This window comes from Diadema setosum, chromosome 21 (genome assembly GCF_964275005.1).
Source record: "Diadema setosum chromosome 21, eeDiaSeto1, whole genome shotgun sequence".
NCBI classification, from domain to species: domain Eukaryota; kingdom Metazoa; phylum Echinodermata; class Echinoidea; order Diadematoida; family Diadematidae; genus Diadema; species Diadema setosum.
Genome location: NC_092705.1, coordinates 24,150,840 through 24,169,383, shown reverse-complemented (window position 1 = coordinate 24,169,383; position 18,544 = coordinate 24,150,840). Strand labels below are relative to the sequence as shown.

The window sequence follows — 18,544 nt, the reverse complement described above, 5'->3', positions numbered from 1 at the left end:
ACTTAGGAATGTTATAAACGTGAATCCCCACCTCAACCAGTAATGTACAGTCCCTTTAACACCATACGCGAAGGTAAGATGTTGGTGCTGTAATGGTCTATCGTAAATCACGTGACCATGCTCATTCATCCTCGTTGCAAGAACTTAGAATCCACAAACAATATATACGTCACACTTGTATGCTGGTGTAAAGTAGGTGTAGCAACTATCACATTGTAAACTGTAGAGATTGTGAAGGCAAATAGCTTGAATGTATTTACCGTCAATTAAGGCACAATTAGCTGTGGGTACGCAATGCAGGCCTGTATAGCTTTTGACCATCCATGGGGATGAATGAATCTCAGAAACAAAGGTGGTTAGCATAGCGTGACCATCCAGGACTAGGAGGTATAATGAGTTAATGAAACAAAGGAGGTACTGCCACCTTGCTTGAATAGTGGAATTAGCTCTGGCTAAATGCTAATACGTGTTTAAAAGATGGTATAAAGTTTACATTATCCTGAAGTTTACCACCTTTGTGATGCCGTACAAAGATCCAGAATACGACATCCAATCAAAATGTTTTGTAAAGTTTCTCTCCCTCCCTCCCCCTTCCCCCACCCTCTCTGGTCCGCGCCTTTTGTCTCTCCCTCCCTTATCCCACCCCTCTCTCTCCTCTTAATTTTTACCATTCATGGTCACTTTTTGTGTTCAGATTTTGAATAAAGTTTCTTCGAGAAGGGGTGGACATGAAAGCTTGGGCACTTTACGGAAGAAAAGAATTATGAGACAGTGGGAGCAGGAGAGTATGTTATACTCATAGTTACAGTCTCTCTCCCTGGCACGCCCTGTGAAGTGGACGGACGTGTTTCTGTTTCTCCGAGATGATATGCTGTCATTTTAGTGGAGAAACTCAACATTTAGCAGGTAACCTTCTCGTCTCTTTTAATTTAGTAAGTTTAGTTTGTTTGTTTTTTTTTCCCACGAAAATTCAATATGTCATGGCGTTTTGGTGTCAGCATTGTCCAACACGAACTCGTCTGCCAGTGTTTATAGTTGGGTCAAGTTTTTTGTTTTGTTTTTGTTTTTTGTTTTTTAAATTTCATTTTCATAGAACCCACAGCAGGTAGAAATGAAAGGATGGAACACGATTTTTTTTTGTGTGTTTCCATATGTATGTGTGAGTGTGTGTAGGTGTTTCATTTTGTTTGCGTTTTTAGGTTATTTTGATTTTTTCTACGTGTTTCGCATTCTTTTAGCGCCTGAGATGCGAGAATAATCAAACAGTTGTAACTTGGATACACAGTGTTATTATTGTCGGACTTATAATTCTGTTGCAACTGCACTGAATATCAAAAGTTTTCAGTGGCCATAAACTTTCATTCCAATAATATTATAAATGTTAAAAGAACTGATGTCCATGGCCGATATGCGAATAGTAGTGATCACAAATTGTTTTATAAACAGTAGTTTATTGAAATGTAATGTCGCAACGATATTCTTATGTAAATTATTTTATAAACAGTAGTTTATTGAAATGTATGTCGCAACGATATTCTTATGTAAATTGATTGTCATGATGGTGCTGCCTAAAGCTACGGTCACAAACCCCTAAAATTAGCCTGCTCGGCGACCGGACGGCAAGTTTTTCGCCAATTTCAGCCGAACACCGACCGGTGACTGACCGGGCACCTTTGATCAGGGGTTCCGCCTCCCTGGTTTTACAGCCCGCTCGGCTTCTCAGAGAATAGTTAGGCCCCCATCCCACTGGGAAGGCGACTATGGCGACCATGGTGATCTGTGACGATTTAACAAATCTTGGCGAGATTGCAGTCGGTCTCCATTTTTGGCCTCCGAGACGATTACACTACGTTTCTCGACTCTCAACCTGCGCTGTAGGCGATAGCGCCACGATGATAATACGACTCTGCCACGTTGTTGCCGCGTTTCCAGGCCGACGAGACGGGCTGCTTCTTATCAAGACCTCGCTACAACAGTGATACGACGGGAGCGACAGTGATACGTTTACGCCGGGCTCATGCTACAATCTCAAGCCATCGGGGTATAAAATGTGTTTCATAATTTAATTTCTTCAGGCAGATGTCAGTGTCAAATTAACATGGATATGCAGAATATGGTTCTACCCTTACATCTTAGCATTCTAGAACACACCAGTTAGACCCTGATGTGAAATTGCACTATTAGTTAAGTCATCCATTCAATTAAAATGGTAAAACGTGTATAATATTAAAGAACCGGCTTACGAGCAAACTACAAATTAATCGTATCCTACGATGAGACAGTTTTATAAACTTATATTTGAAAAGATTACAGCTTAATTACTTTCATTGTCTTGCAATGGTATATGACAAACAAACAATTTAATAAACAGAACAGATTCGTACCGAGTGTACGTGGAAAAATGAATTTTATACGTTTTTTCTCCATGTCCACCTTCTTGGTCTGTGCATCACTTTCTATCGTTCATGGTTGGTTCCTGTTACGAAATACTGTACAAGTGATAATTTTCATGGGCGATGGGAGCCGCTTTTGATGCGCTTGAGTTACGCTTTGCGCGATGCTACCCCTTCAAAGTTACGAATGTGGCGCTTTTAATGCGCTCGTGAGGCGATGGCGATACGCTCTAAAACCACGGCTATCGGTCGCGACCTCGCTACGGAAGTTTTGGACATGTTCAAAACTTCCGTAGCGAGGTCGCCGACCATGGCGATGGTGGCGATCCTCCGAGCTTCTGAACCGCTCAAGATACGATGGAGAAGATTTAAAGCGATCAAGCCACGATCCGCCGCGCTTTGTCGATTTTCGATGATCGTAGCGGAATCGCCGTCTAGTGAGATGGGGGTATTAGGCGGTGCCTCAATTTCAACGGCGACCGAGCAGGCTACAAATCGGCTGTTCGCCGCTCTGACTTGTGACCATAGCAGATCATGGATACCAATGACAAAGCACAGTTAATCATCACTAAATATTCTATAATTTTATTCGCTTTTTGACTACAGAAATTTAAAAAGTGCGTCTTTCGCACTAATCGATGGTGATTCTTTGAGGGCATTGCGACAATATCAATAGTGAATAAACGAGTTAATTTCAAGATTATTCTGTGTATAGGTATATAAGCCAATAGGAGGGTTGTGTGTTCATAACATTAGTGGTTGCGTCAAAATAAAAACGTTTGAAGAACTATACAATTCCACTTGCTTTGTGGCATCTTATCCGATTTTGATTGAACCTGATTTCTTTTTTCGTTCCGTTTGATTTTATTCGTTAAAATTATCTAGATTTTACGATCATCTTGTCATGGTGTGTAATTGAATACTATACTTCCATCAAGGAATATTTTCAAAAATAATACCTAAACACTGCTTTGTACTATCGTCAATTGAATGTAGGCCTATTTAGAAGGCGCTATTATTGCCTTCTTACGTTGTATTTTTGAATGCATAAACAGGTTCCGACGTGGTGGATTCATCCCTTACCGCGATAAGCAAGGCTGTTTTGGTGTGCCTTGTCTATGCCATCAACGGCATCATCCTCACGTTCATCGTCTACGAATCCGTGAACGAGCCTCGAATATATTCGTCATGTTCGTAATCAATACTCTCCTCGTTCTGTCATCGTAGAGCTCGTACTCACCTTGAATTGCAGAGAGGCGAATGGAACCAGTATTCAAGTGGAACCATCGCGCTGTTGAATACTGTGACTTTTTTTTTGTTACTGGTATTCTGGATGTAATAGTACCCATAAATAATGGTTTTAGGGCGTGGTCCTTAGCGGTGCCGATTTAGATTCTGGGCTTTTTTCGTTATTTCGTCTGTCATAATAATGAGCGCGATACACGCTCTACTTAACATAGTGTTAAGAGGTGTACCAGAGCACGAGTAGTATAGGTACATTGTACGTCTCGGGAGTCATAACATGTGGGTATTGAGTAGGACAATAGAATATGAATTATGACTATGAAAATCATCCGCTCAAATTGTCCTCCCCTCGAGAAAATATTCGGTCTGATCCAGTGTGAAATAACTCCTCCCAGTGATTTGTACCACCCAGTCCTCCCCTAGAGGTCCTCAGGCAAACTCACCTTCCCACTATGTGCTGCATGCACGGGGTTCATGAATTTATCGATGCACGCACGAGGATCGCGAGATGTCCGAAGATTTGGGTTTAGCATTGTTTAGCGCCGCAGATAGACTCCGCCCCTAGCAACGAGTGAGTGATCTCATTGGTCAGTGGGGGGGGGGGGGGGGGTATGGGTGTCAGAAGAGGGGAAAAGTATAGTAGAAAAGGGTTTTACGACATCAAAATATCTGTAGTATGGCACTTCGATCGATACACAAATTAGTACGATAAACAAGAATGCAAAGGGGAACTTTTTGCAGAATACATCGACACTTTCATGAAGATAAAGCAAGAGTCGTCGGGCTATCCAGCCAGTGTCGAGACAGAATCCGATAGGAAAAGTTACATTAAAAAAATATCACGATCATGAAGGAGTATCGTTAGATTGATCCGAACAAACTCGAGAAGAACCCGGGCATGCGTACAATTTCAAAACTGCTCCTCAATACACCATGGGGCAATCTGGCTGAAAAGGGTAATGACAAACAAACGAAATAATTATGTCAAAACATCAGCGGAACTATTAAGATATTTTGGAGATGATTCTGTAACTGTTCATGACATGAAGGTTCTTAATATGAAGAAATGGAAGTGCAATACAATAATGCCTTCGGTTTTGTATAGAGCAAAATGTTAAGACTAATATAGTGATCGCGAGCTTTACAACGGCATTGGCTGGAGTGAAGCTGTATTCAATACTTGGAATTCTATAGTTGAGGGGCGCTCTATTATGATACCGATAGTGTTGTTTTTAAGACTAACCCCTCCCTCGAACCCTTCGACCCGGAGACTGGAGATTACTTAGGTGATCTAACAAATGAAATCGATTCCCCCCGACCCACCACCGACTGTGACAGAAACTGAACACGAACACACGGAACCTGCATGATCCGCTTGAACGTAGATTATTCGACGCATTCCAAAGTCTTAAGGTCAACCGAGCCTCTCATCTTTTACAGAAACTGAAAACCAATCCTAGCATTGGTTGGACTTCTTCGGGTCAGCTTGTCATAGATGGACGCTCAATAAATTCATGGGAGTAATGTTTGCGATTCGATGTACGATAATATATTATTTTCCGTGAACGACGAGGATGTTCTCCCACAGGTATAATAGCGAACGATTCATGCGCATACTGGCAGAGATGACACATTTCTCACTAATCCTGAGAGGATACTCGCAGGTCCCACAACGGTGGAAGCGTATGGACATCGCGGACGAAGGAAGCAGTCGGGCAGATCGAGAGGAAAGGCCTGGGCGTCCCCGCGAGTACGTGGTGCTGCAAAAAAAAAAAAAAAAAAAAAAAAAAAAAAACAACAACAACAACTAAAAAAACAAAACAAACTTAAAGTTTTTTTCTCAGAGTAAAAAAATGGATTAGTTTCTAATCCCATCCCCTCCCTCCCTCCCTCGAAGATAATAGTTTCAGTCACCCCTCTCATACTGGGGGATATCTCTAATCCCTTGAGGATTAGACCCCGTTACACTGGGGTTCTATTAATTGAGAATGTGTGTGATCTTCAACGGATTAACATATTTGATGCTATTTTGATTGTAAAATAAATATAGTTTTGACAATCTATTATTTAGACTGATTAATGTACATATGTTACCTCTTAAAGTTTCCCGATTTATATATTTTATATATGTTTATGGCTGGATATAACTAACAACGGTAACAAAAACGAGCAAATGATCAAATGACCGAAAGGACAAATAACCAAAATAATGACCGGAAGAGTGTTAAAATGGTCAGACAATACATCGGGTAAACTGATAAAGTATCTTCATATTATGCTGAATATTATGACGAACACATACAATAATTTCAAATTTTGTCTTCTATATAATTATGAAGCATCCGCATAATTAATTTAAAGCATCGAAAATATGAAATGAATGGAAAGCATCTTATTAATTATTGATTGATTGATTTGCTTTTTTTATTTCATTTCCTTTCGTTATCTGTATTTACAAATTGTTGCTGTGTGGCCTTATTTTGATTTGGAATTATGACTGATATTTAGAGAATGTAGGCCTAATTGTGTGTGTGTTCATGCGAATCATTTGTACATTATTAATTAGCAATGGGCTAAACACAAGACTCTCTTGAAAGAAAAAAAAAAACCCCAATGCTTAATGTAATCTGTATTGATTATTAGAATGTGGTCAGTGGCTAGATACATTTTTTTTCGTGTATAGGTTGTACTTAATTCGAAATAAATGACTGCGTGTCTGCTCTTTACCTTTATTCTTTAATTTGTTGTGTTTATAAATATACGACAACAGATAACGACATCAATTGGTATATCTATTGGTTAGGCCTACGGAGTAAAATCACATTCAATACAATTGATTTACAGAGCCCGTTATCATCATTAGTTGGTTCTTACATAACGAGTGGAATGGGTGTTGCATGAAATAGCGAGGTGAAAAGAGAGTAAGCCGATGTGGATATTCTGATTACGATCTTAGAATATCGACATGGTCATTGATTAATGACTAGCTCTTTCATTAGGTTTGAAGTGAATGATGGATGAACTAGGGAGGTGAAAGGATTATGTGCACATTCTATTACGGTTTTACGTATATAGTATACTCAACGATATAAACTTACATTTACATCACTTTGCTCAACAATCTCCTTTCATTAAAAACGCAGTACAAGCACACTTTACACACAAAATATTTTCGTATTCTTCATATTTATGAATGAGACAAGTTTTTGCAATGGATTCAACCTCTTACTAAGGAATAGATGTATGCAATCAATCATGAATGAGAGTCATAACGTGTTTCCATAGCCATTCTCATGTGAGTTAGAGCTATAAGTGCTGTGTCTGTGTCTACTGTATGAGTGTGTGAAATATTGACTTCTCGATCTTCAAAACTACGGAAAAACAATTATTGAGTGCATGTGAACCCAATATCATGCGTCATAAGGCTAAACTGTATTTTCGATTTAACCACGAATTAACTTTTTCATCATTTAAATGTAAAACATTACCGAATATATTAACAATATCTCGCAGGGTTTCCCCTTCACATTCTTTGATTAAACAATATATGCAATATTGTCCACAGAGAGTAGAAAAGATTCCCTGAAGCCTCTTTGTATTAAAGTTCCATTTTTCTGAAAATGTCTCCATAAATCTGTCCAGGCGAACATGGTAAAATGAGGGCGGATTCCAATATGAACAGAAAAAACTGTCCTTTATTTCCATCAAAATACACCGCTACCCAGTGGGAACCGCTTTTCTCACTCGTGTCTGAATTCACAATGCAACTTACAATTTTTTTCCCGCTTTAATTAACGGGGAATTTCATCTATTGGACGTAAACTCCTCTGAATTGGCCTTGGTAGCTTGGTGACGATTCAAAACGACGGTAATCTGATGGGTATCCATGACAGAATGATGAGGTGAATCGATGTAATAGTCCTCTCCTCTCTTTCTTCGGCCCTTGAAATTGTAGATGACGTTTCTGCTTCTATCGATTTGAATCAGTCCCTGTGATTCAGAGTACACGATACAGTTTACGGTGTTGGGTAGAGCTTGGTCAAGTCCAAAAACAACTGGAGGTCGGAACCATAAAATGGATAGGATATACTTCGAAAAGTGAGATGTATACATGCATTTCAAAATTATATTCTGCCACGAGTTTCATCAGATGAAAAGTTTGGAATTAGTATTTTTTTTTGTTCACTTATGCGACTGGTTTGAGCTAATGTCACGTATCTCGAGAAAACATACGGTAACAAGAATGATTATGTTCAATGATTTAAGAACATCGGAGGGTATTTGTGTGTCTTATTGCGTGGTTTATAAGAAAAACGTGAAAAAAAAAGAGTATTCGGTTATTCGTCACCATATACTATGGTAGTGGTGGATAATGAGGGATAACGTACAATTTTCATGCAGTCCTTGCTCGTATTTGATTTCTTTCAGTTAAACAACTTTCGCTACAGACTATATGTTTCCATATTCCATAGGCCTATTGATAAACAAAACAATGATGGAACCTCTTGGATGACCTTTGTATTAACCCGGATATGGACATGACTCCGAGGCTTCAACCCCCTCCCAGTCCAAGAAGGCTGTACTGAGTGGGGGTCATTTCAACAATGATCTTATTACCTTACAGATTCTATCCCCCAAGTTTGGTGAAAATCTGTTCGTGGTGGGGTTTCAAGGAAATGAAAACGGTGAAGGTTCATGCGCAGTAGGCCTATTGATACTCAGACATCGAGTTCATCGACCTTTGGTAGATTACGTAACACCGTTGAAGTAGACCTGTTTTACATGGATTGAACATTTCCCACCCGGATTGGGTAAGCATTTTGCAGGCGCCTACATTTCCTGTCCAGGCATCCACAATCCCCAAAGTGGGGGGAGGGGGGGGGGGGGAGGGTTATAAGATTTCCCGTTACCATTTCCATAATAAACTCCAAACAAACAAAATACTCGGATCATAAATAAATAAATAAATAAATAAATCTTTGAAAGCCTTTGCTTCGAGCTCACCCCTCATCCCGCCACTCCCCTCCACCCCCACCCAGGCCCCTCGCCCGCCGCATCCCAGCAGGGATCCTCCTATGTTGATCCTTCGTATTGCCAAGCGTTGCGCAATATTCACTCGTCGCTGCGCTTTCTCAAGATCACGAGCGAAGATCATCTTCCACGCAAACTCTGAACCTGTGCTTGTTTATGCCCGGATCTAGTAAGTCTGCATGAAGAAAAAGCCACATCGTGAGTATATACTTAATTTTCATATCATAATTGATGGCACATTTATGTAATATGATAGACGTTCATATTTTTCGATAAGTTGATAGTTGCCGTAAAATTTTGTCGTAGTCCCACATGCGTATTTATGTGTTTGTTGAAACTCTCACTTATTGCTAGCTGCCGAGAAACTCCCATGTGGCAGAATTCAACATTTTACAGTTTGTAGTGGAACTTTTATCCGGGGAAGGTAATGAAGTTATAATGAAAAAATGCAAGCATATTTATTTTTACATAAAAATCTACATTATTTTAATGGAATATGTTAATTGTTATGAACTTGCTTCTTCATATTCAGTGCAGCATCGGTCGGTATCGTTGATGTTGGCCAGTGAGAGTGTTTCTACCTAGGACAGACAACAGGGTCTGCTGACTGACTGCCAACATGCCACGGTCCGTGCCCAAGGGAATATTTGGCCTCCCGAGCAGAAACATGCTCTTTTCTTTCACTCCCCGAGCTGGTGATGAATGGCCAGATGAAGCTGATGACGACGACGATTCAGACTACGAACCGGGCAAGTCCCTCAAGACTATGGTGGAAGATATGCCCAGAAGTTCTGACAGGTGAGTTTTATTTTAGCTGAGTCACTCCAGCGTGAAACATCTGTTTCCATCCAGTGGTTACAAGTTACATGACTACCTTTTTGCACCAGGTATTGTTTCAATATTGCAAGCTGTGCATAATAGTGCTGGTCAGTAAATGAAATAGAATGCTGTTTAGAAAATTTTTGCTTGATAGCCTCGTTTTGGCTTGCATTCACACAAGTGATTAAGTGTGAAGGAAACGTGACATCAGAGCAGAGATGGGAATAATTAATACAGCACTGCTCAAGTGTTCAAGACAAATGATATTGTTATCTGGTATTTAATAAGCATGATTGTTCTTGTTTTGATTTCATTCCAAAGCGAATACAGTGAGGATTTCCACAAATCATCACATTCCACCAAGCGCAAGAGGAAAACAAAGCTAAAAAGTAATAAAAGAACCAAGAAGAGCAAAGAGTCACCATCAAAATTTGCTGTGAAGAAAAAGAAGAAGAAGGATACAACAAAGCGTGAACGGACCAAGAAAACTTCTCGGACAAAGACTAAACTGTCAAATAGAAGTAAGACAAAAAAGGAACAGACAGCACAAAGGTCATTCCAGAGGGGAGGCATCAATGGTGAGGCAGGAACCTCCTCGGGCATGGCTGACGGGGATGACCCTTGGGGTCAGAGGATGCCACTCGTGGCTCTCCAGAGAATCCTGATGTTCGCCGTCAGGAAGGTGGGAGTGGTCCCTCTTCTGTGCAGGTGGGTGTCGTCGCTGTGGAAGAGAGTTGAGCAGGATGCCATCCTCATTTATGATGATATATGGATGTGTGTGTGATGCATGAGGGGAGGGGCAGTGTGGTGGCTGTATGTGTCTTTTGGAAAAGCATTGTAAGTGGTGTCTTGCTTACATTTGATGAGTTCTGTTGAGAATAATAATAATGATATTCATGGTATGATACCAATGTTACTAAGGTTAATGGATGAGGATGGTGTCAAGGTAATGATACTACTACTTATAATGATACTGATAATATAATGATAATGATATGGTCTGTGTTCATGGGACTCTATAATTATTATAGATGATTTAAATGTCATGATCTATATTTCAAGCTCTATCTCATGTTGGATACAAAAAAAAAAAAAAAAAACCCACACAAAACAGCAGGTTCCTTTTCTTGTTTGACTGTTCACCTCTGGCTTACCTTTGATTGGTTTTTACCTTTGTTATTTTCCCCCAGGGCTTCCAGGGTGTGTCGGCTGTGGAGAGAAGCTGCCAGGTCGCCTGTCCTGTGGCGCGATGTCAATCTGGACAATGGTCGAATCAAGGCAACAGATGCCACGCTGGCGTGGCTGACCGCTAACCGCTTCTCATCTCAGCTCATCACTATCAACCTTGGCCAGTGGACCAAACTGACTGACAGTGGCCTAATGGTGAGCCATTGTCATGTAGTCACTTGAAAACAGGAAAGAGCCCTTCAAACCTCCGGTGCAGTTGGCCATTATTTGTAGAGCGGATTAATTGAGTTTTTCTGAAAAGTCTCCATAATGAAAGTTTGCAAAATTACTCTGGTGTAATAACATTATCAAGTCTAAGTTGATTCTACAGTTGATCTACAGTGGAAAAGATGAAATAACAATAAAGTTGATTGTCTCAACAGCTTGTGCCTTCTTTTGCAAGACCCTCCCCCTCTCCCCAAAACTAATTTCATTCCCTTCCCTTTAACTTGAAGAAAATAGTAACCATAAAATGTAAGAATTTAAGAATCTAAACATGTAGCAAGTTTTGCAGTGTTCAGGTAATGAGATGATTTGTCTGAGTGATTTGTTATTCTTTTTTTAATTTGCATTAGTTTAGCTTTTATTAAATTTCAGCAAAGAGGGTAAAAGAGTCATTTCTCAAGTTCATCAATATGTTACCCCTTTGAGGGTTTTGTAAAAATATAAAACATGAGTTTTTTGTTTGTATTTTCTTGACTTGCCATGTGTGGCACAGAATCTGGTTGAGGAGTGTCCCAACATTCGCAACCTCTGTCTCCAAGGATGTGGCAAGCTGACCTGCCGATCTCTCGCCGCCATCAAAGATAGCTGCCATGATCTACGGCAGCTGGATCTGGGCTTCACAGGGGTGAGTTTAGCTGTGTCATACAATGACAGTCAAATCCCCCTGCCATATCTGTAATCAGAGACTACAACTCTTCCACTTTTGGCTCGAAATCTCCCACTTTGAGGCCATTTTTAATTCACACTTTACAGGAGCACTTATAGCTTTGTATGCATGTATGTTTGTAGTGTGTCAGTGTTTCCTGGTTCTTTTGTTCATTGCTCTCTTCGTAGGGTACTCATTCCTTTCAGTAGTGTTAATCTTATCCTTCGATTGTGTGGATTACCTCTTACAGGGCTTGGCACATTAATGTATGGTCTGTGTGTATGTATATAGGATGTATGTGCTTGTGTTGATATACGTATGTATATTTTTCTGTCAATCAGTTAAATAATTGATTTGTTCAGTGCATGAATAAATAGATGAATGAATAAATTGATAAATGATTGAATGACTGACTGAATGAAATGTGTTTCAATGCTTAATTTTAAATTTCTACTTCCACTGTGTGAAAAAAGTATGCAGGAAAGGGAATGTTTGTGTTCATTGTGACCAAGTTATGCAATTCTGTTACTCTGGACAGCAATAATAGTTTTAATTACTGTCTCATGTATCATTTCAATGAAATTGAGTAAATATCATGGAAAGTAAAATTGTGCATGTGTGCTTGTTCATGATGGAAAATGACAGACATACACAGAGCTTTAGTGTACTTGTGTTTGGGTCTCTTTTTGCCTCATGGCAGAATTCTCTAGTGTCTTCTCCCAACATCCGAGATCTCCTGAAGGAGGCAGGTGGAAAGATAGAGGAGCTCCAGTTGGCGGGATGTACGATCAGCAGCTCAGTTAGCCTCCTGAACTCCATCAAAGTAAGGCTGCGTTTATCAGTTTTCCCATGTTTGAAACGCATTTCAGTACCCACTGTCGAAACATGTTTGCAAACGCCTTTTGGATCGCGTTTCTCGAGTTGTTGCACTCATCAACTCTGTCATGAATTGATTTGGAGGCCTTGCCACTGCACAGATCCATTGCGCAGTTTGACGCGAGGAGCGGAGATGCGTAGTTGAAAGTGGTTGCCATGGTTAAGTCCAGGCTATTCTCCTCCTCCTCCTCCTCCTCCTCCTCTTTCTTCTTCAGAACATTGTCACGTAGGATGAAGTCAAGCCTGAAGCAAAAAGCAAGCCCCAATGCAAGGGTCTTGAGACTCATGTCTGATCTTTGTAACCTGTGCTTTTGAATTGCTGAAATCTGATGCCAGCATTTGATGTAAAAAAATCAGTCAATGACAGGAGTTCTATGTGAAGAGGTTTATTCATTATACGTTTGACACTGACCGCCGGTGGGTGAACCTAGCAATTTGCTGGTTGATGTAAACAACTTGTTCAGTAGAAGTGGTATTTCATGAAACACATTTTGCCAACCAACAAATATTTGAGCAAGGTCGTAATCTTTGGAAGGTCAGGTGGTTATGTAATAAATCATTAGATGGCTTTCTCTGGGCTCACAAGGAATAATCACACACACAGATCTTAAAAGACCCTCAAGCAAAATGTGCTCATCTTTGACTTACTCTGCTTGTGACGCTTAGACTAATAATGTTAGCAAGAGATTATTAAGCAGAGGGCTGAAAATATGAGGAATGAGTTTTTTTCAATTTGTTTTCTTTCTATACAAATGAAATTTGTAAGATAGCAACTGCGGATCTACATCTAGCAGTACATCTAACAGTACATCAAGCAGTAGATGACAGGTTTAATTCCCGCTTGATCCCCTTTTCTGACTTGTTTGTTGAAAATGTAGATCAGCAGTTGTGATCTTACAAAGTCAGTTTCTGCTGAGGGCTGACAAATTCAGCGGTTGAGAATGAGAAGGGAGTTACTAGGTAAGTTGTCTCAAACACTATGGGTTTAGTGGTAACTTACCACCCTTCTCATTTTCACACGATGAATTGAAGAAAACTCACACCTCATGTAAATGTTGTACGTATAATCTATCACATTCAAGATCGTGCTTCAAATATTATGCTTGATTTATTGATCTCTCTTTGCAGTCTTACTGTGGAAACCTGCGACTTCTTGACATGTCCAACTGTAGAGTGACCGTGGAGTGTCTTTCCATTCCCGTGGAGCACATGCAAACCAGCTGCCCACTCCTGGAGATTCTGCGACTGGCTGGAACGAGGGTGCAGGCATCCAATGCATCGGCCAAAACAAAGGTAGTGATATGCCTGCAGAGATCTCGCGGGAGAGTGCACCTCATCAACAAGTCGAAGATTCCATGAATTCAGGCTTGTTGATAAGAAGCATTCTCTTATTAAGCAAAGTCATAACCTTTGAAAGGTCAGGTAGTTACATAATAACTTATTAGATAGGCGCCCCATAAGATCACATGACTGTAATGGAAGCCTCTTTGTCATTACAGTTTCTTAAAAGAGATACTCTGTTTAAATTTCTCAGTATATATTTTAAGTTCTAGTTCTAACATATCTATGATTCTTCTCCAGATATATTAATGGCAGTACATTACCACATATTTTCTATGGAAATTTGATTCCCTGACACAAGTTCCAAAAAAATGTTGCATCAGTTTTTTATTGTTTAAACCATAAAATGAATTCAATTTTCTGGTTTGAATTTTCTTTTTTGCGTAGTCACTTTCAAGAATATGACACTTGCACAGCTGCTGTGGGAAGAATTTCCAGTGTTACCACATTACCCAAATTGGACCTGAAGACAGTAAGACACTGAGAAATGTATGCCATCTTGACATATAGAGAATTGAAAGTCATCATTTTTCATATGAAGGTTATGTAGGTGTTTGCTTACATATTCTATTTCTTTGGGTGTGGTTTTTGTGTGGCCGTATACCCATATACCCAATTAAAACTTGAAATTAATTTGCCACTTTGTTTACATCTGTGTATTTTTTTTAAAATATCTATTTCTTCTTAGGAAGCAGCGCCAGGTTTTCTTCACTTAAAGGAGCTGAGTCTAGCTGTGGCCGACGACGTCGCATGCCAAGTGGTACTCCCGACAAACCTCGGCACCAATGACGACTTCCTCGTTCGCGTGCTCCGCAAGTCGGCCAAGGTCCAGCTTCTGGACCTTCGGGGATGTGCCTTGATCACAGCCGGTGCTGTAGAGGTGGGTGGGATTTCATCCGGGTCTGGCCAGGAACCTTGCCTCACATGATGTACTCGACAGAAGGCGCTCATATAATATGATCTTTACACAACTTAATTATGAATATCTATGTTACTTTGAATAAAGAAGTGTACTTTCTTCTCTTTCTAATTAATTCCCCCCCCCCCCCCCATGTTCAGGAGAGAACAAGCTATTCTTATACCTACGTTAAATTCTCTTGTTGCACTGTCTGCGAGCATTGATATTTCTACCTGATGTGCAATATTATCTCAGCTAGAAGCCTTGTTCTTTTTTTGTTGTTGTTGACCTGTGTGCTTGTTTTTTTGATTCATTTACCAACAACCTACATCAGTTAACAAGGGATGGCAATATAATTCACCGGGGTGCTATCTTTTTTTAACAAGGAGTCGAGGCAAAAACAAAGGATACTTCAAGGATACTTCAACTTACTCTGTGTCAGCAACAAAGAAGTACAAATTTTATCATGAGCAAGACCCCTTCCCTATACACAAATTATACTACAAACAAGAAATAAGCACAAGAGACTTGTAGATGGGAAAGAATTGTAATATCTGAGAAAGAAAAATAAGACTGATCAGAAAACAAGAAGAAAACAGTAGGACAGAAAGGAAACATAGGTTTGGAACAATTAAATAATATTATCTGTGCCTGCATGTATTCATCAAAGCTATAAATTCAATATAACGAGGTTTTTAAATGCAAGCAATGTTTGAATGTTACAGCACAAGGTGTTTCACTGACATAAAAGTTCTAATCATTCCACAACTTCCTGCCTCCATGAATTTACTTGTGTGATATTTTCCCATTGTTAGTTTTTGATTGAGCGAGTATCTGTCACTTTCTTGCGGCAATGTCAATCAGAACTAATGCTAGCTCCTGTATCCTGGCAACCATCAGGCTTGTTAGAGATTTTGTTGTTTGCTGAAGTGTGTGAAGCTGTTTACCAATTTCATGTATTTGGCTTCGTTTTCCTGCGCAGAACTTGCCCATCGAGAATCTGGAGCAGCTGTACATGGCCAGGTGCACGCTGCTGAAGACTGGCGTGGAGAATATCATTGCTAAGGTGCGTGAAAAATTACGTACATGCCTGTTCCATCAACTGAAAATGTTTCTGCTTTGAATTGGTTCTGAATGTGACAGTGCTTTGGTTGAAAGATGATATTAAAACATAATGTTTCATTGCTGTCTTTTACACTTATATTAGCAAGCAGGATATTTGTCATTGTTTAGTCGTGTTATTATCATCTTTATTTGTAGTAGTAGTAGTAGTAGTAGTGCTGTATGTTGTTGATGATAAAGATGATGATGAAGTTGATGATATCGATGATGATAACGATGTTGAGTGATGATGGTGGAAATAATGATGATTCTCCTGTGTGCAGTGGAGCCACAGTCTGGTGGAGGTGGACTTGTCCTGGAACACGTATCAGGGGGCATCGCTGGACGTTGCCATCCAGAGTCTGTCCACCAGCGATGCACTCAGGACGCTGGACCTGAGTGGCACCAATGCATCGCCGGATTCGGTCAGGTGAGCTGCGGGATGGAGGGGTGGTAACCAGGGACCTCAGGATTAAGGTTTTGTGGTGTTATCCACTACGCCACAAAGGCTATTCATTGTATTCATGGTATGGCACTTGATTGACATGGGTCAAGTCTTGATTGTGTGTTTGACCCTAGTGCTGATCAGGGTGCTGATCAGTTCAGATGCCATTGAAATGGAAGACAGCCAACTTTATACTTTGTTTGGAGATGTTGTGCATGCCTTTTATAAGTGTATAATCTGGAAAATGAGGAAACTAACTTGAGACAGCACATTCAATGTTGTTTGTGTTTTACAGAAAACCCAAGACTGTTTGACTAGATCATAATAATCCAAAGTTGACAGTGCCTTGAAATTATAAGTCTTGGTGTTATTTATTCAATATTCAATAAACAATTCATTTTCGTATATCAACAAATCATTTAGGCATTTATTTTTCTTCAAAATACAGGTTACTCCTTGAAGGCTGTTCAAAGCTGACGTGCTTGAAGTTGACGTCTTGCCGATCACTTCCTCGTGGCACCAAACGATGGTACAAGGGAAAGGAGCTCAGGGAACTCAGGAAGGAACTGTCGTAGCAGTAAGAGATGAGGATGGGTTCACGTTTGGCCCCCTAGTACCCCTTTCATACCCCACTTTTAATCCAGAATATGGATTACTTGTCTGGAGAGAATGGTAGTATGAACACCATTGTGACAACATTTGCTCCTATGACAATTGCTCCGGCCCTATTTTATCCAAGGACTGAGAATTAGGGTTGTGATAGGGTTTTAGGCTTAGTTTGATGCAAGTGTAGCACCTGCCCGGAGGGGGGGGGGGGGGGGGGGGGCATGTCTGAATAGACAAGAAAAGATGAGACACCATGTCAAGCTTGTGTGCATGGTACAACAGAGTGAAGAACCAAGCCAACATCTAATAAGTTGGTTGGGCTTTTCTTATCTCTCTTCCAGGAAGAGGGCTGGGCCACTCTCCAAATGGGGAGGGGCAGCATCTCTCTTTGAGGTATGAATAACTATTTACCTCCATTGTCGATTGCCATTTGAACAGAGAAGGACAATATAGTAACCCCTCCCCCCCCCCAAAAAAAAAGAAGAAAAAAAAAAAGAAAATAGGTGGGGGGGGGGGGGCAATTCTGTGGTACTCCATCCCTTCCCCTCCAAAAACAAAATGTCCGCTGGACCGTTTTAAAACTTTTCCTAAAAATGTCTAAACAAATTGGACAGTAAAGGAGAGATGCCTGTGTGAACATCCCTGCATTGATCAACATATCTACAGCCATGTTCAGATGTATTTCTAATCGGAGTAAGATTTTATGGCGCAGCAATTAAAATTCCAATTGACACTTATCTTACTACAACCTTATGTCCACACAATGGTCGTGGGAAGAAACTCCGACCAATTTACTACTGTCTTCACGGGGATCACCGTGGAGGGTTGGTGTAACTTCTGGACATGGTAGCCCCTGTTCTCCCCATACCATCATGCGCCGCCTTATAATTTTTTTCAGCTCTTTCACTTTTTACGTATATCTGATTGGCCGTCCTTGCCGGAAATCCCAAGTTGTGCAGCCTCACTGCCATATCTTCCTATACTTCCTTCCATATTGTTGATTTTTCCTCTATTTTGGCCTGTATTTCAGGCTCTCACCACACAGCTAGCAAAGCCTTTGTCTCGTTTTCCCCCTAGTTTGCCCCACATTATTTACCAGTGGCATTTGTCTTCTCCAATCTTGTTGTGGTAGTGAGATGCTCCTGAAAAAATTCAGTTTCTTGGTCAGAGTAAGAAGTCGTGGTAAGTTCCCCCGACCCGAGGAAGTTACCACAACCTTGTTCAGACGAGCACTACTCTGACCTTTCCTCCAACCTTCCTCCGACCAAGCTTCCTCTGACCCTTCCTCTGAAGTTACTCCGACCAAAACTGCCTTCATCTGAACAGCACTATTATTACGTATCTTCAAAATATAACGTCATCATACTCTACACTGTCTAAACAAAACATTACTCATGAATTCCTGATGCAATAAATGTTCCACTGTTCGATGTCTTTGTTTCCAGACCAAAGTGCAGTTAACAAGAAAACTGTCCCTTGGTGGTGCTCTTCAAAGGCTACTTTCAGTGAATAGCATTTAATACTCTTCCTCACAGTGTGGCACAATGTATATACACACTGTACCATTAAATTGCTCCTTGGTGCATTTCACCACATTTTGTCAAATTCAGTTTGTCATGATCATTCCTTTCACATCAAACTGGCACACAAATCATATCTATTCTTTAACATGAAGCATAATCTAATCGTGC

General features: G+C 40.4%; 1 protein-coding gene across 1 annotated transcript; it reads left to right on the top strand.

Moving 5' to 3' along the window:
• Positions 1 to 9,225: 9,225 nt before the first annotated feature.
• Positions 9,226 to 16,938, top strand: LOC140244726 (F-box/LRR-repeat protein 6-like). Its single transcript, XM_072324340.1, has 10 exons — positions 9,226 to 9,467; positions 9,810 to 10,196; positions 10,679 to 10,871; positions 11,434 to 11,565; positions 12,287 to 12,409; positions 13,591 to 13,755; positions 14,492 to 14,683; positions 15,684 to 15,767; positions 16,087 to 16,232; positions 16,696 to 16,938. The coding sequence occupies exons 1-10, from the start codon at positions 9,289 to 9,291 to the stop codon at positions 16,820 to 16,822; spliced, it is 1,728 nt and encodes a 575-aa protein (XP_072180441.1). The 5' UTR covers positions 9,226 to 9,288; the 3' UTR covers positions 16,823 to 16,938.
• Positions 16,939 to 18,544: the final 1,606 nt, after the last annotated feature.